We start from the raw sequence: 22,071 nt of genomic DNA, 5'->3' as shown, positions 1-22,071 counted from the left end.
TACATTTTGAACTTGTAAAATCACTAAACTTCACTACAGTCAGAAATTTACAGGAAATGAATATCAGGTAAGTAGTGGGTCTACCGAACACGGAAAAAGATGGCAAGGGGTCTACGACACAAAAAAGCTTGGGGCACTCTGTATTAGACGCTTCTTGATTCATTAAATTGTTTGTAATGTACAAGATGTATCACCAAGAATAAACCTAGGCATTTTTTTATTTTACAGGATGCAAACAGGTAGAAGGCTGATGTTAAGTGATAGCATGGATATTCACACTCCCAGAAGGCAAAGTAAGCAAGTCCCCAAGCACGATGCCACCCTTTTTTAGAACTGGTACGCTCTTTTTTATAAAAGACCCTAAGTGGAATTGGTTCGGAAATACTTCAGTATGCAGGTTCCACATAAGGGTGATGCGCAGAAAAAATGGCGTCTAATTTTTTTTTGAACCCAAACAATTTGAATAATTACGTAAATATATGATTGAATACTTATATATTTTACCGCCCTGTTTGAATCTCTAAGGCATGTACGAGTAAGTCTTTTAACTATTGATTATAGAAAAGCTTTTAGTTAATTAAGTAATACGGATTGAACCGTGCCAGGAACGCATTATGTGCACAATTTATTAGCCAGTGTATTTGGTAAGCCGTCGTACGCTTTGGTTTAGTATTTTAGACATAATATAACTAAGAAAGATTCCTATTAATTTTGTAGTATGTAATATATGTAATATAACGTATCTTGGAAAAGATTACAAATTATATTTATAGTTTTCTAATCACAATATTAAAAACAAAATGTCAAGATCGATTCAAAACTTTATACATTCACTAACAGAGTGCAAACAGTCCAAAATAGCACGGATAGCAGTAAACCCGCTAGTGACAAAGTGACTTCTAAACATCAGTCATAATAATGATATGGGCAATTGCGGCCCCTTGGGTAGAGGTAGTTTCAGCTTTCCTTCTCCCAGGAAATCTTCGAAGAAGTGAGGTCGCTCCGTTAAGCCGGCGATGTGCCCAGGAAACAGAAAAATGAGAAATTCTGTAAGGTAGGCTGGCTTAATTAGCCAGAACATTACTACTGAAACTGACTCCACACTATATATGTAGATACATTCACAGGGATATGAAACATTGACGACTGTGATTCCTCAAAGAGCTTTCTAATAAAAAACAAAACATTTTTAATTTTATTATGTATTTTAATTCGACATTTTATTCTTTAAGCAGGTCAGGTTAAAAGACAAATTCCAGATAGTTATAATTGTATCATCAGATAGATAAGACTGGTGAAGGTATTAAAACAACATGATAAATGAATTTTTTATTTTGATACTGCGGACGACACTTGTATGAAAGTATAAAGGAAAGATGTAAGATGTTGTGCGTTTACTCTGACCTGAAGAAAGGACCTACTAGTCATCGCGAGGGCCCCACAGTCAGCAGTCCACACTATTTGTAAGCGTGATTAGTAGATCTTACAGTTGTAGAATGTAGATGTCGCTACAAGAGTGATAAAATAGAGATTGTGTTTTCACAATCTCCTGCGTACATAGCCAATCTCAATAAAGATAGCAGCTGTGCCGTATCAGCCAACATTGTTGTCTTTACAATACACCATTCTTTCTAAGAGTAGTTGATGTTTTTCAGTTGCGTTTTAATTTCGCCATAAATATTTTTGTCATTATACTTTCATGCAAACAAGGTCACGGGCTAGTGGGTATAGTTGATCTATGAATCAAGTTGATACATTTTGTTGACAAAGGGTACTTAATCAAGCCGAATGTATAAATAATGATATTGTATTAATAAATTAGCCATAGCACTCAAGAGATTGCTGGAATTGATTTTATGAAAACCTAATAGCGGCTACCTACTTTACTTACATGGCCATTTTCGACGTGCAATTTTCTAAAGAGTATTTGAGTATCGTATCATGTTACATCGGGGTTGAGCATACGTTATAAAGTAACAGTATTGAAAATAAGTTTTTGGCTCAGCTTATAATAATCGGAACGTGAATTTGTGTGTCTCTGGGCTATTACGGGGATGTCCCCCATAATAGACGCACACGCGAACATTGGCTGCTTAATAAGCTAATGCGAGTGTATTTGGAGATTTGGATAAACCATCTAACATATTTTTAAAAGAGTTGAAACAGGGTGCACTAATTACACTTTCCTGAAGCCTATACCACAACTCGGTTTGAATGAAAGATTTTTAAGGAATTTGTGTTAATATGGTCTTCAGTTTGAAATAACTACAACTGCTTAAAATAAACAGCTTCTCAATCAACGTTTCATTTGATTTTTTTGTTTTCTTTGGGACCTTTTGTATCAACGGGCCCTTGAGATATATTTTGGCCCCCACAAAGCCCATAAGTAGATCCGCCACTGCTGGAAAGGCGTACGAACGAGCTGAGTCAGCAGAAAGTCTTTCTAGTGAACAGCCGGAAGCGAACTCAGAGATCAGAGAGATACCAGCACTGTTTTATTATTAACTTATTGTTATCTCCGCTACTCCTTTCAAAATAAAAGTCTAACTAACATTTGCGTCTCTCGCTTACGATACATGGAATGTCCGATTTATGTAAATAATAAGTAGAGTTTATGCACGCACACATCTGACTCAATCCGTATTTTGCAATTCTTATGTAGACGCTATACATAGAAACGTGTATAAGATACATTTTAGATAGATAATTAAGCATGATAATAAATAACTTTGTTTATAGGTGGCATAGAGAACAAACGGCCTAAATGTTAAGTGTTATTACTTCTAACTAGATTAATTTATTATCTTTATTTATTAAAAATAATTATCATATTTTTAATCAGATTTTTACTCAACTGAACTAATTTAGAGAGTGAGAAAGTGAGAAGTTTGAACTACACAACAACAATGGACAAAGTGAAAATGATATCTGAGGAACTAAACACAATAAAAAGCATCAATCGGCAAAGCAAAAAAATATTTTTAGATCGATAGCGTTACAATGAACTTACAGTCCTTCAGGTTTTCATAAATAAAACAAACTAGGATTTGTAATCAATATTTATTATTCAATTATAATATTCACATGACTATTAGACTAGACATACATACCACAAAATAAGCAAACATTCATCCACACTTAATACTGTACATTTAATGTTGATAACAGGCAGATAATAATACACCTTGAATATGCAGGACTGCCATGAGTGTGACGGAGTAATTACTATAGAATATTTGCATGGACAATCATTAGCACGTACCTTGCCTTAGACAATAGCAACGCAATAGGCAAGACCCGCCATCTTTAATTTGATGGATTAGCACGCCCTTTAATGTGTTCCATACAAACTGTTGCTGTTATAGGTTTTTGACATAGTCATAGTGCTAAGCCTTGACTGTGAATCTTAGGGGCTCTGATTTGCATATCATTTAAAAAGTTATGGTATACCTACATAATATTATACTTCTAATTAATTTGCTATATTTGTTTTAAATATTGTAGAATTGTTTGATGATTTGCTTTTTTTTAAAGAGTACCGAGAGTTTTTCCGCGGGCTTTTTCTCTCGGCCAACACCCTCTGTCTTCTTTGCCGATGAATAGGGATGTGAACAGGTTTGAATTTAATGACGTGGAATAAGTGATGATGATCCTATGTTCCAAATAAACGTATTTTTTTACTTCTTTTTTCTTAAGTAATCGTTACCAAGACTTAGGATAGCAAAATTTACATTCCCTGTGAAACTACAGAGATAATACGAAATATTAAACATTGCAATAATTTAGAATCAAATAACAGACGTGTATTTCCTTTGAAATTATTACTGTTTAATCTTTACAAAATACTAATGTGCTCGCATGGAGTTTGTGTCAGGGATTTTTCTCTATATGAAACCTGTCTTATAAATAAGTAAAGTAACATTAATTTTCTTATAAAGCAGCATTCCATGGGCTTCTAAGCGGATGAACGACATACCATTCATGTAGTGCAAATAAATCTACCCGTTCTGTCATCTTATTGACAAAAACTTGACAATTAGTAAACATGGATGATTAGCATTCATGCGAAAACCATTAGTGTTGTGCGGATTACATGAATACGCCAAAGTATACTATCAAAAAGGCTAAATGCTAAACTACATTATACGCACAATGCGTTTTGTGCGTTCAAAATGGTCTACGTATGCAAAAAGACCCAGTGGTGACAACCACAGATTAAATATGATAATGTTTTTGATTCATAGTTTATCTATGTTTGAAATGGCAGTCAAAGCGGCTTTTTTATTTGCCTTTTGTGGAAAATAAAAAAAAATGTATTTGTCTATTCCGACATCAGGCGATAAGGCCCGATAATATCGCGCCTTATTAATCGACAATTGCGCGCGATACACTTAAATAATGTTCATTTGAAAAGAGAAATGCTGGTTTGTGTGGTTTGTCTATAGTCTAGAGATAACCAATCACATTCAAGCCTTCTTTAGTATTAAAAAGAGTAAGTTTCAGTAAATGAATGAACTTGAATGAACGTTAAACCGTATCAACACAAACAAAAAACATAATTTGTTCCTTAATTAATATGTACCATAGTCAACAATCAAATTTACTCTTGTGTTGCTGTTACAAGATTGCTGAACGGACCTAATGTACTAATATTACAGTAGTTTCGATGTTTTTGGGTGTGACGTACAATCGTCTAAACACGTTCATCTATATATTCACAACTTTTTCAAAGCTAACTTTTACCGTAAGCATTTACTATAATAAAAAAAGAAACTTTACAAATATTTGGTGGTAAAAAAATAGACAAATGACTAATGGTGTAGTTTTTTTCCATACAAGAAAGCGAGCTTACCTAGTTGTTTCAATTTCAATTCGTAATACCCAGATCGAAATTAACATGACGTCTTCATTTGAATCGGAACTTTTACTGTTATCTTGAGTCTCACTCAAGTATGTAACTATAATAGTAACATTGGTGGTTCTATATAAGATAACTTAATAGAGATTATATAGTTGTAGTAGTCTGGACAAAACTTTAACATTTAGGTAATGCATGTAAATTAATTTTAGTTTAAAATTACATAAAAACAACTGCGCATCTCATGACTAACATTTGCCGTAAATTTATTTTAATATATTATTGACTCGGTTGTTGGAAATATCGTAGTTCGACATCCATCCACGCGAGGAAAATTGTCAGCATTTAAATTCTAGCTAAGCTTTTTACTGGCCGAATAGCGCAGTTGTGGGCACAATATGTACATGAATTTTGATTTTAATGGGCCAAGTTCTAGCAAAATGCCTGCAATTCAATGCCTTTGTGGCTACAGTATGAATAATTGAGGAAGGTAGGTATAGCGATCGAGTCGCAAATGCTGGTAGTGTCGCTCTAAACGTTCATACTTCATAGATTTTGCATTAGCAGAGCGTAAAAAGTCAATTCAACCAAGTAAATGTATAACGGCTAATTAAAAAATAAAAGTGTTTATGGGCTTTAGATTTGCTGAGAGACAGTAAACCTTATTGCATTGGCTTAAGATTTATAAATAACAACACAAACGTCAAGTCGAAAGACAATAATTTCGTGGGATTTGTATTAAATATGTATTATAAAAATTTACATGACCATTGCTGTATTCAAAAACCCACCGTATTACAAAGAAATTAAGTTCAATTCACAACAATTCTAAGTACTGAGTCATAACAGATACCATTCATACCACGAGTGATAGTTAAATAAATAGTTCTTATCTAAAAATTGTACATAATTCTTGAATAACTAAATTGCTCACAAATTAAAATATATGCATTTAATTTACAATTTAAAAACCAGGATAAAACACAATTACAAATAAAAAAGATGTTTCTCTACATATCACAATTTTTATAAAATCTCGCAAAGTGCACAATAAACTAATCATGCACAATTTTTCTTCACACTTGTTTTACGGACTTTTATATATATATATTTTTATATAATAGTTAAAAATAATTTGCATAGGTTTTATTTAACCCACTTGAAGCATGATATTTGAACTATTCATTTGAACGCATGCTTGATCACCTACATGAATTTTTATTATACTAGACTGGTGTAAATTTTTTATCCAACGACACCCAGCAGGGTTTAAAATAGGTGGGTTTAACCTTATATACTTTTAATTTTTTTTACATGGTAACATTCTATTACGTAATTAAATGAAACTAAAAATTCACTTGCACTAATTTCCCAAATATACAAACTTCAAATAAGTACAAACATGTAAAAGCACTATTGATGACTTAAAATTATATTACAATCTCCTTAATACTATGAATAATTTAAGTCTTTGGTAGGTATAAAAATTGACTATATACTTGTTCATGTTAAAATACTTTCCAATACTCGGGTATAAAACATACTATAATCGTCTAGAAGGTCCTTACAATTGGAATATAAATAAATGTAACATATTTAAGCAACATATAGTTATAGAATGTATTTTCTCTTTCAAACAAGCCCTTGCATATAGCTTATTGATCATTACGACCAGAAGATGATCATTATTCTAGTAATATGATAATATTACTTCAGGAGGAACTGAATCCGGGACTACTACTACTACTACTATTGACATTACCAATACACAGTCTATGACTATATGAGGCTTTTAAAATGTTTACAAATACTATAGGTGTTTATCATTACCTTTATCAATGACTTATCAGTGTCGCAATCATTGGAATGCAACAAACAACTAATACTAATGTTGGTCATCACATAAACCATAAAAAAGCGAAGTATCACATGTTATCATACGCCCAAACCCAATAACCAATTGTGGATTAAATATTGGGTTCGGGCGTTAAACAGCAATCCAGCCCACAATTTGGGTGCTTTAAATAATTACTAAATGACAAAGATTGTGACAAAATTTGTACTAAAATGTTTAAAATTATGAATCAATGTTTTAACAGGGCGTACCACCAGTTAGTCCAAGATTTTACAGCTGATCAGGTCTTTAAAGTAAAAAGGTTATTTACATTAAAGTAATATTTGACATTTCTAGCGTAACATAGAATGCGGTTACACCCTGTATTAGATTGTTAATCAGACTAACCATTATCTACTATCATAAATTATGCATGTTACTATAACATCCTTACACTGTAATTGGTGTCTTTACCTCCTTATTTACAACATAGAACTTATGTTTCTTTCCCAATACACCCCAAATCACAGCTAAATTTTCTATTACAATATTAAAGGGAATTGTAGCCAAAGCCCCAGCGATACACATAACAAACTTTAATGGACCAAATCTATACATAGGAAAAGATTTCATGACTCCAAATATGTACATGTAAATATTGACTGCACCTATAAAGCCAATAATTAAGTCTAAAATATGAGGACATTGTATTGGACATAAAGCGGCTAAAAACATATTACTAGTTGAAAAGGGTAGTGTGACCCATGAATAACATGAAATACCCAAGAAAACTTTATAAAAAAAGGGGATTTCCTTTGAGTGAACTACTAAAAGTATACCTTGAATCCACCTTTTCCGCTGCTGCATAAAGTCCCATAAAGTAAATGGAGATTTTTCCCACATTTCACCTTCAACAAAATTAAATGAATAACCCTCTTTATAAGCTTTGATAGCAAAGAAACAGTCCTCGGCCACAGAACCATCTAACCCATTGTCAAATGAAACTGCTTTCTCTGCACTTACCTAGAATATAAAAAATAATAATTTAGTTACTATTATAGTCAATATTATTAATTTCATATTACAATTAGAATTAAAACCAAATATATATTTACACACTACTTTTCATTTTTAAATTGTACAAAAAGTTTGAAATTTTTTTTAAATTGTTTACTCTGTTATGAGAAGACAGACAAATAAGTACTTAGAATTTATTTGAAATTAGACTTAATGTTTAATTTACACTTACTTTAGTAACAACATATGATCCTTTCCAACTGAAAAGTGGTTTATGAAATGTATAAAACTGAAATCTAAGTTTTCCCATATCATCAGCCACTCTAAAACTGTCAGCCAATGTTGTGAGCCAGTTTACCACTTCTTCATTAGCATATGTAATAAGCCCTTGACCAAAGGGATGTTGACCATCAAAGACAAAATTTAAAATTCCTCGAACTGAATTCTCTGTAAGCAATGTCTCTTCATCCAAATGCACTATCCAATCAGAATCACTTAATATATTCACATTATCCTCCAAACAGTACTGTAATGCTCTTGATTTAAACAAGGCCCCAGTTTTAGTCTTATAATCTGCAGGTACAACTACTTCCCTGACACTTCTATGACTGGCCAGATTAATAGCTTTATCAGTTACTACTTCAATGATAAAATTTTCCAAGCCCACATCCAAACAAGTATTCATATTTCTTGTAACATTGTTGGTTACTAATTTAGGATAGTCTCCTCTTGTCACAACTCTTATGCAGATAAATGGTGCTAACAATGGAGAACCCTTTAATTTAATTTTACCAGGAAATGCATTAAACAATGTCAATCCAGCAAAATTACACAGTACTTGAGGTATAGTCAACAATGTAAGGAGTCTGAAAATATATAAAATTGCTGCTCCAAAAAACCCATAGGTTTCAATGGGATCAATATATGCTTTTTCATCTTCATTTAAATTAATAGCACCCGCAAAAACCAAAAAGGCAAATATGAATGCCAAAAAAAAGGAACAGTGCAGTAAATGTAAAATTTTTCCTCGTAACATTCTGTAAGAAATTTAAGTACAAATTAGAAATTTATTAGTACATTTCATTAATATAGTAATTATGTTGAATTCTAAGTTATCTTACCTCGTATTCGTTACTAGATAAGATGTTAGATTTCTAAGTTTTCCAAAAACGAGCCTATAAAATGATATAATCAATTACTAGTGAAACTTATAGCTTCTATAATTGAAGAACTTATGCAGGAATTCTTACTTATGTTCACATCACGTATTTAACATCCTTATAGTCTGAACTGTCTCATTTATAAAATGCCAATGATTCATTCAAAAAAATACAAATAAGTAATTCCTGCCTACTTCCGATCGGCAACCGCCAACCGCTGCTATTGAATAAAATTGTTAAATCAAAAATGTTAATTGTAATTCTGACAATGGCAGCTCGCATTTGCCGTGGTTGACAACTGTCTGCGACTGTAATCTACTAATCTGTGGTCTGATATCTAATAAACCTACAGCCTACTCCTTAAATCTGTTTTACGCATTAATTAGTCTAAAATTGTTTTCAATCTGAGATCTCCTCAATACTCCTCCGAAATAGCTCAACAATCGGTCAATTATTTGTATCAATCATTTATCAATTATTTATAGTACACGGGGTCTAGTCAAGACAGCTTAACAGTAGTGTATGTAGAAAGTCGAAAACTAAATTTGTATGAAAATGACAGCTAGTGTCGACAGTTGGTAGCCTAAGCTCAAAAAGCGTTAGTCGGGATACAATAAGCGACGCCATGACAGTGCTACGAAAAGTATCTGATGGTATCACTTAACGTCCATAATTTTCAAGCATCAAACCTATTTAAAGCATTAATCAAACACTAATTTCAGTGTTGACTAGTCTTTTTTTTTACATTTTTTTCATTACCTTGGTACAACTCAACTAAAAGAAAGAAAGCTTCTGCTTTCTTTTCACTCCTTATTTTTTATCCGTAGTACTATCTCAATTGTTGCTTTAAAGCAGTAAATGTTGCTTCTTCATTTTGCAGTTTGGTTGTTGAGAGACCAAATCCTAAAAATTTTAATTGACTAATTGTTATATACCGCGATTATGCAGGTTCAAAATATTTTATTTATTCATAACCATAATTTTTTGAGAGAAAATAAATCAAACCATTGTTAATTTGAACATACCATTTAAATTCATATATTATGTCACTTTACATCTTTCCATAACGTCTACGTACACTGAAAATTATTTCGATCTATCTATCTATCGTTCACATTTTAAGTCCATTTTGCACCTTCCTATTACCAATTTACAATAATTTATAATTAGGTTTATTTAAGTGACATTAGAAATACATTTCATCCAGAGACAATATGACGAAATATGGTTCTACGAACAGCAGCTCGGAGCTACGCTATCGACTTTGCGGTAGTGTATTGACATGCCGCTTGGCTCCGATCGAAGCGTTTTCGAAAGTACAATTACGCAAAAGCGGTAGTGTAAGTCGAAAACCGTTCGACGCCAATATGGCTAGACCCCCAAGGATGTTTATAGCTACACCTCTCAAACTACACTGCGTTCAATATTTTTAGTATTGGTAACCCTAGCTGCCACTCGATTAAAAAATTCGAGCTTGCGTGTTTTGCTGCAGACTGCAGAGTGCGAACTTCTGTGTGTCTGATATTTCACGTATACAGTGTTTAGGTTTTGAATAAAAAAATGAATATTTGAAGATAACAATTTAAGTAAAACAATTACCATTTACATACCCTAAACCTGTAAAGTATGATTTTTCTGCGCTCCACTTAATTCTAACAATGATAAAATTCTATGCAAGTTCGCAAGTGGAAGAGAAAGTATCTCACAATAGTAAATAACGGGTCGATATGAATATGTCTGTCAGCGATTTATCTGTAGGATGTCGATTTGCAGACTATTTTGCCATATGTGGTTTAGATTTTGATTCAGGCTTAGAGACGGACAGACTTTCAGGTAAATTGAATTTATTGATTTTATTCAAACAAGTGTCACAAGCAGAGTTTTTATTTTCTTCTTCTAACAACAATATAAATTAAATAATTTATTAAACAAACTAATATCAGTATTATGATTTTTCAGGTGATAACTTACATATATCTCCACTGGACCGTTCCTATAAAGGAAAAGTACTTGCACATTATCCTGATAATCTCCATAGCAATGCATTTGATGAGCATGCTGTATGTATGGTAAGTTATGTGTAAGAAATAAAAAAATAATGAAACTGCAATTTAGATGTAAATAATATTATCATCTATATTGTATTTATTTTATGCAAAATTCAAACCAAAAGGACTATGTCATGTTTAAAGGTGGAAAGATAGTTTAATTTGCACTTTGAAAAGTTTATCTAGGTAAATAGGAAACAAGAATGTAGGCATTAAGATTACATTAAAAATGTTATGAATATATAAAATAATTATTTATTTATTTAAGTGCAAAGATTTACTTAATTAACATACTAAACACATTTAAAATATTCATAGCTCTGCTTGCCAGCTGGACTCCAATTTCGCACTCAGAAGCACTCACTAGAACCAAAGTTTCACAGTTTTGTAGTAACTCGAGAAAATGCATCAAGATACTATGGCTGTAGCCTCATATTTTATGAAGAAGTTAGGAATCGTAATATATGTAGTGCCATGCATACATTGCAGGTAATTTAGAATACCAATTGACATTTGTATGATAAACATGTAATTATTTGTATAGCACTGTATTACTAACATAATTACCACCCTATTTTGTTTATATAATAGCCCTGATAATAGGCATTACATTTTCACTAATGTTGTTTTAAAGTAACAATAAAACAAATAAACTTAACAAATTATTATTCTTATGTCATTATTAATTTATTTTTAACAAAATATGGTTGAGCTTATAAAAGGGTTATATTATTATTTTAATATAATCATTGTCATTCTATTTTTGAAGCTTCCCTTGTTGCCGTTTCTAGATTAGCTTTGTTTGTTAATAGTATGTTATAAATAATATTGAAGCATGCAGATTTAATTTGCTTAGTTTGCATAACCCAATGGTTTATTTAATACCAAGTTTTTGTTATTTTTACATTTTTATTTATTATTTATATATATTTATTTAATTTCTATATTATTATTGCTTTTAATACATGGCAGGCAGTAAATAGGTTTTCATATTTTTCCAGGCTATGTACATTACAGAGTTATCAAGTGGTCAAACCCCACCAGGGCATAGAAAGAACTCAGGCAAGGAAAGCTCAAGATCACTGCCAAGATCATTTAAGCTATCACCTCATACAGGATCTGCTTTAACATACTATGATATAACCAAAGACAAGCTTTATGTAGCCAAAAGTATAGCTCTCATATGCCAATACCCGTTTATTCGGGTAGCACAGTTATTTTTAGAGAATTTATTTAGGTACGTAAATTTTCATATTACTGGTTTTTTTAAAGCAAAATATTTCATACACTGCTATATATATTATAGAGTTATACTCCGGCGGACTTGTTAGTCCCCATTCAATTCTCAATTTTTTTTTATAGAACAGGGGGCAAACTGTATGTAAACATTAATCAGCCAATTCCTTCACACCTTCCACCTTCACTTCCTTTCCATTCATCATCAAGATTCATAAATCGCTATTTAGTGTTACTGCAACTGTTATCTGTCCATTTGATGACCGACCCTTTGCTCAATATAAACAAAAAAAGATTAGAAATCCAGTTCAGCTTCAGTGTTTAGATTATTAATTTAATTTTTTTAAATATAAATTTAATTATAACTTTGTAACAATTGAGCGAATGCTATCGACATATAGCTTCTGCACTTCTCTTCATAATCCCTTGTGCAAGCATTGGTATGTCCTGCACCTTCAAAATCAATGCAATGTGTCAGTCACCGAAGACTAATCACCTTATTGTCTATCCGGAAAAAGTTACAGAAATAAAGACCAAATTACATGTTATAGTGGCAGTATTTTTGTAACACACTCCCCAAATTATAATTTCCAGGTCATTGCCTCGTCAGCCAGGACCAGGTCTAAGTCCTGAATCATATGTATATAATTTATTATATGAAGTGCCAGTACCTTTGCCGGGACAAGCCTTAAGGCTTTATGTCCCCCCGCCAGAGCCACATCTGGATCCTATACCAGTTGTAAGTGAGAATTATTATGTATTATATTATAAATATATAAAAAAATAACACTAAAAATTCAAGGAGAAGGTGATTTAATTTTTAAATGCAAGATGCTTGGGTAAATATTTAGACCATTAGTTTGACACCAATTCTAATTAAATTATTACTATTATGACATTATGTTAATGTTTTTAATATATGAATTTTTTCCATTCATTTTTATTATTATTATAATTTGTCATAATAAAAATCAATTTGACGTTTGCATGCATTGGCTGAGTAAAAATAAAAATCTTTAATTTGATTTGATTTTCAACTCAATTTTTTTCTTGATTCTCCCTCAATGAGAATTTTGATTAAATATTGCAATAATTATGTTTCATATATACAGTTAAATACATAACACCTTTGTTTATCTGTGTTCAATACGCAGTTTATTTAAATTAAACAGACTTAGTAAGCACGGAAGTATGAACCAGCCCAATTCCTTTAAAAAGCACAGAAGCCTTCTGCACACCTCCCTCCAAGGCTTCACGAAGTGACCTCACTGTTAGGAGAGTTCTGCACATCAGCACAGCTACCAGTCTCATGATTGATATGGCTGTTGCGACTAAGACATAAAGATTAATTTATTATTAAGTGCTTATGACCCGTGATTGTTTTTATCATTGTTTTGAGATAAGTTCTTTTTTTTTTTTTTTTTAATAGAACAGATAATGATGATGTCAAGTGATACCGCCGCCCATGGACACTCGCTTAGGTTTAGAAATCGATCTGTTATTAGTGTGTTTACTGCTGGTAGAGTCTTTCTGGACTGTCTGTTGTCTGCGCTTAGTGACCATAGTTGATGTAAGAGTTTTGCAGACAGAGTATATATACAATATTATAGTATACAAGATTTTATGTTTCAGGTAATAAGAATGCCAAATCCACCGGAAGAGCTACCGCTCCTAGATTATCCACTGCGTGTAATGTTCAATATTCTGGGTGTTGAATGTATTGTGCAATTGTTTACTTGTGTGTTATTGGAGCATCAAGTTTTACTTAGATCTACTGGTAAGAGTTTATACTGAAACTTTTATTTTCATGCTATTTTGATTTTTTCTTTTTGTTAATTAATTATGTACTTCTTGCACTTTTACGCTCTATAGGTGTTTCTTTTTTTATTGCTCCATATTGGGGTTCGCTGGAAGCAAATCGCTTGTTAGCGATAAAGCCGCCCGTTGCCTTATAACTTATGTAACATGCTTTTTTAAGTTTTTTATATGTATGATTTTGTATGTATTTGTATGGTAACGAAGTGAAAAGAAATAAAAAAATACTTAATTATCCTTACTTTAGAAAGAAAATAATATCTTCTGATAAGTGGTTTAATTATATAGGGGTTTTATAGATAAATCTCTTATTCGTAGAAAAAAGCGTTTTAAAGGCTGTCTTAGCTTTGTATCACCACTATTTGGAACCAGTAGCCCACTGAAGAATTTTCGAACCAATTAGATTTAGGGTCCATCAAAAGAGCTTACCAATTCTTAAAGCCTGCAACGCACGCAGTGAATGTATATGAGCGGCGGTATCACATAACAGATGACCCATCATCCTGCCCGTTTGCCCTCTGTTATTTCAAAAAAGTCTTAAAAAAATTAAGGTTTATCGTTAACTCACGATTCACGATGGATTTAGACAACAAAATGACGTATTACACATATAATAAGTTCATAGTATTATAAGATTTTGATATCCAGCTTTGAAAAATAAATCGGCCAAGTCTGAAATATAAATTGTATTGTCTTTTTCAGATTATAACAAGCTTATGCTAGTAGCCGAATGCATAGTGTCATTGTTGTTGCCATTTACGTGGGCTCACGTATACGTACCAATACTGCCAGCGCCACTTTACCATTTCCTCGATGCGCCGGTTCCATTCGTTATGGGTATGTAGGAGATTTTTTTAATTCGCGTACGTTAAAACGTACGTAAAATTCGAAATAAGAACACGTGAAGCAACGCCTAAATTTAAAAATACTAACACTAAAGTTTAAGCAGTTTATGATCGAATTTCAAAATAAGAATCGGCAAATTAATAAGGACTGTCCTAATTCGAAATTTAAAAAATAATGCACTAAGATAAGATTTAAATAAAGAACACGCAAATCTCATTATAAAAAATACCTTGCTGACAATTAACATAAGATACATAGATAACAAAAAAAAACTTGTGTTTACTTCGATTCTTTGACGTAACAAGATAAAAATATTTTTAATTTTTTTTATATTCCGCCGTTTTTAGAAAAAACGATACTAACAATAGAAAACAACTAAATTGTGTGCTAACTTCAGGGTGTCGGTTTTTAGTGACGATGTGCGCGCACATCGTAAAAATTTACTCTCATAATTTTTCCCAAAAATGTAACGCCCAAAAAAAGGATAATTTCAGAAAACAAAGTTACTGATAAAGACCCTTAAATTAGAAATTTAAAAAATTACACTTCCTCATATTTTATTACAATCCGGACCAAAAAAAAGGCTACAACAAAAAGTCATCGCTAAAAAACCACAACTTTCTAGGACTACACTCTGATGGTACAACCATAGTAGGATCAAATGGTCTCAGGAACATAGCTCTAAGCTCCGAAGCGGCCCTCTGTTTAGTCGATATCGATAAACCAGATATTCAGTTACCCGAAGAACTACCAATATTTCCTCATAGGACGCCTTTTATTGAAGAACTCAATCATGTATTGGATAAACACCAGGTAACATTTTTTATCCTTTTTCTGTACCTTTTTTTGGCTATCTTCATTTATTAATAATAATAAGCCTTTATTCTTACACACCCTATTTACATACAATTAATAAAAATAGATATTAATACAATTTTTCTAATTTATTTTGTGCCATCGTCATCCAATTTCTTCCAGCTCTCTCGATCTCGTCGGCCCATCGCTCTTTTGGTATTCCTTTGTTTCTTTTCCTTTTGGACCAGTCCATCCACTTAAAGTACAAACACATGTTAATTTAATTTACAATAAATTTAAAATACATTTATTAATTGAATGTAATTTTTTTTTGTTTTTACAAGTTCAAAATGTATTGCGACCACAAAGCGAATACCAACATCCTATAACTTACACAATTTTATAAACATATATAATATTTGTTTTACTTCATAGGTACTTTTATAAATAATGTATATGTTTTGATATTATAAGATAGTATGATGTAAGTAAATATCATTATATATATATATTTTTTTTTTTTTCTTACTAGGGTTGCCTGGAAGAGATCGCTTGTTAGCGATAAGGCCGCCCGTTGCATCCCTTGTAATTTATATATACTGTGTTATTTGTATTTCTTTAGCAACGAAGTGTAAATAAATAAATAAATAAATAGGTATATCAGTGTATGTATTGAGATCCACTATCGTGGACTCCCATTTTCATTTCATGGACCCCAAAATTTTTTTTTCGCTGACGTAGACCCCTTGAAGGTTGTCATAGACCCCTAGGAGTCGATATAGACCACTTTGGGAATCACTGGCTTAGACCATCGGTCATCTGTACAACGCGCAACTTGGCATGCCCACATCAATAATTTTGTTTTTTCTGGGAATATATTCACTTATGTTTGTCGCGTAATTGAATACCGAGAATACTCCTTTCTATCGCAATTTCTTCATTTATTGCTTCATTTATTTCTCCACGTAAATAATCTAATGAATTATTTATCAGATACAAAGACCAGAAACAGAGCCAACGAAGCTTGGAGTACCATTGAATGGGACATCGTACAAGCATACGAATGACGGGATGAGTAGCAGTTGTACTTTACCCTCAGGTTTGTAATAATATTAATAGCGTTGCGATAATAATAATAATAAATCATTTATTCCCAAGAATGTATATTTCATACAATCAACCACACATATCTATATGGAACATCAGTCATAATAATAACAAGCTAGTATTGTCTTTTATTAACATAACTTTTACACATTGAAATAAAACACTTACAATAATACATAACTTTAATTCGTTAAAAAGTGTTTTCTTTAAATAACAAGCTATGTACAATCAATTGTTGTCAAACTTATAGGCCAAATATTCGCTCAAGCTGCTTAAAAGATACTTGAAAGCCGGTAACGCGCCAGTGACTGTACGGGTTTTATTACTTATCTGTATTGATTGAAAAAGATTGATCTGTTTAGATATATTCCACAGATTAAAAAAGTTTCTGTAAAAGGCGGGAAACGGATTGATTTCCATAATTTCTTCTGGATCGCGGTTTAAATTACTCTGTAGTGATAAATTTTACGTCAGCAAGTTCGGGACGCAGCTGACGGGAATCAGCACCTTGAATATTAGGGTTACAGTCTAGTTTCATACTAATGCTATACTGTGTATTGAATATTATTTGAATTATCAGGCGGTCTTCGTCGCAAACACTCATTTCACGATGTGTTAGAGTGGGATGAAAGTAGACCGTTGAACGCGTCGCCGCCCGGTTCCCCTACGAGGCGACATCCTAGGAGATTAGACGCCCTGCAACGGATCGTTGATATTGTTAAGCGGACTGGTGAGTTATTAATATTTTAACTTTTTCATTTGATTAATATTTACACAACGATGGAATTGATAAAAAAATATTGAGTTAAATTTAGAAAGTCTGAAAATATTCCTAGAGCCAGCCTGTTCACACAAAGTAAAATTGTATGATTAGACTGTTACGACAATTATAAATGAATAAACTTATAGCAGTGAAAGTAAAATATTTAATCAATTGATTATTTTTTTTATTTAAATGACACCTCACATATAATTAGCTTTGTAACTGCCACGCCTTTCCCCACAAACTGTAACATCGTTGTTAAAGCTAGTTTCATACTTGTTGTTTAGGGAAATGCCGAGCCATTACTACCAAAACAAAAAAATATTAATGTAAGAAAGACAACCTTTGTGGGCAATTCATACTAGATCTATAATTAACTCCGCTAAACTGCCCCGTTTCCGCCTATTGCTGAGTTTCAATGACGGCAAGTCCTCCTTCTCTTCTCTTTCATTACCCAATTGGTCTCATTTTTCTCCGGTTCTAAAGGCAAAAAGCACATTTAAAGGCGAGGTAAATTCAAGTGTTATATGTTTTTTTAAATATATTTCAGGTGTCAATATAGACGATGTAGATTCAGAGACAGTGATGCCAACGACTAAGAAAGTAATACTCAACGACGAAGATCAATACAATGAAGACATTCGTTTTAATATAGCGATACGAGAAACGTTTCTTAATCGATTCGTTCACATGTTCCTAATGTATGAGAACTTCGTTATTATGCCAGATCAGGTAAGTCGAGCGTTAGTGGACTGAAGATTTTTGTTTACTCGGTTACCATGGTAACCATTTTATATGGAATAAGCTAGTAAACTGTCTGCAGTCCGAATTCTATAGGGACGGAGTCTCCGAATGAAACTTCAAAGGGTTTTCATTGCTAAAAGAACGATTTTTTTTATTGAAAAATGTGTCCCATGTTAAACTTTGGTGAATTCAGAATTAACAAAAGACGACACGATTTGGTGGATTGTGTTTGGTCTAAAAAATAACGTGCACTTATAATAATGCATATTGGGCGCACCTTTATTACGTCATAGTGTGTTAGGTTATTTTCGTTACGGAATATCTTGATTCGGTCGCCACGCTCAATGCCTGCGATAAAATCTATGCAATAGCTTAAAATCGTAATAATAATTAAAATTATATACAGGATCGGGATTCTTGGCTGTCTTCCCGTGAGTCTATGGTCAACTTTGATAAGGCATCATTTCTGTCCGACCAACCACAGAGGCATAGACCATTCCTTTCACGATTTTTGGAAACTCAGATGTTTGCGACCTTAATAGACAACAAAATTATGGCGAATTGGGGCGAGTTTGATGCGAATCTCCAAGTATTTGAGCACAGGATTAAAATTGTTAGGTAAGTACATCCTGGTAATCAAAAAAGGGGTTTAACAGGTTATAATATTGTATGAGTGGATTGATTTTAATAAGAGGATTTAATGTATGTGGAACATGGTGTAATGGTTGCAGCTCCTTACAAACGTTGTGTAAAACAAAAAACTTGACGATTGGAATGGCAAAGAGTTGCTAGTTCTTCTCTTCTACGCCCTTGATTCTAGAACTTGCTTAATGTAAAATTAGAAGCATTTAATACGTATTTCTTTACTCACGTTCAAATATTTATCGTGATACATATATGAATAAATGATTTTGATATTGATTCTATTGTTAGAAAGTAAAGTTTTCTGACGGCTTCTGACTTAAGAATTTGCATCCAGTCAGATTTCAAATTTTAGTCGTACGTCCACCATCACATCGTTAACACAATTATGGACTTTTAACATCCAAACCTTGATTATTGGAGATAGGTATTGGATATCTGACTCTGTTTCCCTTGTTTTTCCTGATAGACAAGTAGATAATCAGCCAATACCTGACCTCGTATACTCTTAGGTTAGGTGTCAGGCTTAGGCATTACACCAGTTTGTCAAATACAATAGGTTTTTGACATTTGACTTTGACTAGCGTCTCTGAGGGTTGATGGTTTCTGCACATTACGTACATTTGATGTGTAAAGTTTGCGTTGAATAATCTTAAAATTAATCTTTGCTCATCCTTGCATATCGCTGGAGCACTTACAAGCAATGCATACTAATGCTTTGATATTGCACAGTTGGGAGATTGTATGCAGTGAAATAATTTGCATGGATTCATAATTAACATTTCATGTGTGCTACTGACTTTATGTGGGAAACAAATTTAGAATTAGGTACTAAGAGAGCGGAAATTGGGTTTGTTTAATATATTTCTCGGCATGTAACTTTGCAAGTTGTGGTATACTGCGCGTATACTATATCTTTAATCGATAATACAATTTATACCCTTTTAATGGGTGCTGATTGGGGGAGGAATATGCTATCTTTTTAAATAATTAGAGGTCGTATCTCCAAGCAAAATAAAATAAAAAATTAAATACGTTTATTTTGGAACATAACATGATCGAGTTATCACTTATTCCACGTCATTAAATTTGAACCTGTAGGCATCCCTACTCATCGGCAAAGACAGAGGGTGTTGGCCGAGAGAAAAAGCCGGCGAAAAAACTACACACACCCACTAGTCCCAGGCCCTTTTATCAACTAGTTAATAGATAATCGCTAACTATAAGTAAGCCTTTTACACAGCTTTTCTTTAATACTTTTCTTAAATTTATTAAAAGGCAGAGAAAAAAGGGCCTGGGATTTTATTAAAGAAAAGTATCCCTTTTTCTAAAAAAGAATTATGAACTTTAGTTAGTCTAGTATGGGGACATTGCAGCCTGGAACTCTGTTCTGGTTCTAGTTCGCTAGTTCGCAAAAGATAATGCCTAGTGCAGCTGCCTATAGACGACTTCAACCATGAAGGTGGAAAATCTGGAATTACCACTACTCCTACTGCCAACTTACGTGTCGAGAACTATAGGTTTAGGCTGAATGATATGGGTATACAAGTGTTATAAGCGCGCAAAGCAAAACTACAAAAAAAATTGAGCGTATAACAAATTTAATGGTATCATTGGATATAAAAGAGCAGAATCTTATGGGTAAGGATATGTCAATGCTAGTGCTTAGGGGCCCGCGTTGTTGCAGACGTCGCCTGGGTGATGGGGGACTAGCTACACGCGGTTACAGCGTGTGGGCTGGCGCTGCCTGCGCTAATAATGTGTGGAGCCCCGCTGAATTGGAAGTTGGGGCCCCCGGGGAAAGGCTTCCGCATCGAGCTGCGTACTATCGAGCGTTTCCTGTCCGTTTAGACGCGAACGCACTCGCACCCCCGCCAACGTCCGACCGAAGGTGCGATCACTAGTCGCGCTTACTCGAGTCTGCTATTTCGATTGTTCCATTTTTGAATTCGTTTATATTAAACGTCAACGACAATGAACGGCTTGTTCTATACTCTATGCACAAAACTTCACGTCGCATAGCAAAGAATTAAAATAGCAAACTCGGTATTGGTGAATAGAGATGGAACGGTGACCGAGCAAATGCTTGCTTAGTTTGTCCTAAACGCAAGTTGAATGGGACACCTGTATATAACACACATTCGGGCTGCTAATAGCAGGTAGCAGTTGCTATTTGCTCATCACTGATTGAATTGTTGAATTGAAAGTCTTGAGGCCGCGGCTGTCAAATGTTTGTCTCCATTCACTTTAAAAGATCCTTAAGGTTCAATAGCGTCATCTTGCGCATGCGTGTTCATAGATGGATGGATAAATGGATTTGATACATCAGTATTTGATTAATAAAGATTAAATTAATGCATAATAAGAAAAATGTAATATAAGAATTTACTGATGAACTGAAGTATTTTGTTAAGACTATGAACGACAACATTTCGTCTACTTTAAAATCCATTTATCTTTAATTCCGATATAGCGTTATAATTTATTAAGACCATTCATGCATGTAAATAAACATCATCGCTTGTTCTGATGATAAAACTTCTTAAGTACAAATGGTAATTAAGTACATTTAATTACCATTTGTACTTAAGTACATTTAGAAATTGAACCATAGACAATATTATCGGCCTAATCTGTAAGGCATTTCAAGTAGAAACAATAAATGCTTATTTTCTTTTCAATGGTATTCGTATTTCGTCAGAACTGGCAATATTATTGTGTTCATTTGTTTTTGTGAAAAGTACTTGCTTCGGGTTAGAGCATGTATTTGTGTTTATATTTCAATTTATTAGATCACATTTGACTACTAAAAATTCAATAATATAATTTTTTTTAAGTTTACATTTTTTTTTTTGTTTTCATTTTCGATTGAATAGGTATTGTATAGGCAATGAAAGGTGATTTTACGATTTACTTACACTGATAACTCAAACTAGACGTGAACAATGACGGGTCTTAATAAAACAGAACATTAAAATTATTCTAAATCAACCTTTTTTCTTTTTAAACACAACTAGGAATGTGGCAAAAGTAGAAAGTTATGTTTGTATCGAATATAATTATTAACTATAAACTATAATTATTAATATAACTAAAAATATATAAACTATACTATAAAATATAAATTATAAAAAACAAGCAAAAAAGGAACAAAAATATAGGCAAAATAGTAAAAATAAAACCCAAATTTTAACTGAAATTATTTG

The 22,071-nt window shown here is 32.8% G+C and overlaps 2 protein-coding genes across 4 annotated transcripts in view; one reads left to right on the top strand and one right to left on the bottom strand.

The window, feature by feature from the left end:
* Nucleotides 1-5,561: 5,561 nt before the first annotated feature.
* LOC110997016 (beta-1,4-mannosyltransferase egh) lies at nt 5,562-9,083 on the bottom strand. The gene is made up of 4 exons (XM_022264947.2): nt 8,960-9,083; nt 8,831-8,884; nt 7,942-8,746; nt 5,562-7,715 (listed from the first exon to the last, which is right to left on the bottom strand). The coding sequence occupies exons 3-4, from the start codon at nt 8,743-8,745 to the stop codon at nt 7,143-7,145; spliced, it is 1,377 nt and encodes a 458-aa protein (XP_022120639.2). The 5' UTR covers nt 8,746; nt 8,831-8,884; nt 8,960-9,083; the 3' UTR covers nt 5,562-7,142.
* Nucleotides 9,084-10,337: 1,254 nt separating this feature from the next.
* The window catches only part of LOC110997030 (DENN domain-containing protein 5B), a 28,438-nt gene continuing 16,704 nt past the window's right edge, over nt 10,338-22,071 (top strand). For 2 of the 3 annotated variants that reach the window (XM_022264975.2, XM_045633093.1), the window contains exons 1-13: nt 10,338-10,702; nt 10,829-10,938; nt 11,236-11,406; nt 11,919-12,154; nt 12,748-12,892; nt 13,786-13,930; nt 14,671-14,805; nt 15,440-15,627; nt 16,603-16,708; nt 17,297-17,446; nt 18,030-18,211; nt 18,630-18,841; nt 20,553-20,756. In XM_022264975.2, coding sequence (XP_022120667.2) covers nt 10,597-10,702; nt 10,829-10,938; nt 11,236-11,406; nt 11,919-12,154; nt 12,748-12,892; nt 13,786-13,930; nt 14,671-14,805; nt 15,440-15,627; nt 16,603-16,708; nt 17,297-17,446; nt 18,030-18,211; nt 18,630-18,841; nt 20,553-20,756 — 2,090 coding nt within the window. In that variant the 5' untranslated portion in view covers nt 10,338-10,596. The remainder of the gene's footprint in view (nt 10,703-10,828; nt 10,939-11,235; nt 11,407-11,918; nt 12,155-12,747; nt 12,893-13,785; nt 13,931-14,670; nt 14,806-15,439; nt 15,628-16,602; nt 16,709-17,296; nt 17,447-18,029; nt 18,212-18,629; nt 18,842-20,552; nt 20,757-22,071) is intronic. The other variant, XM_045633094.1, reaches the window with a different exon arrangement.

This window comes from Pieris rapae, chromosome 22, assembly GCF_905147795.1.
Source record: "Pieris rapae chromosome 22, ilPieRapa1.1, whole genome shotgun sequence".
NCBI lineage: Eukaryota > Metazoa > Arthropoda > Insecta > Lepidoptera > Pieridae > Pieris > Pieris rapae.
Note: the sequence above shows the minus strand (reverse complement) of the source record. Positions and strands in the feature narration are given on the sequence as shown.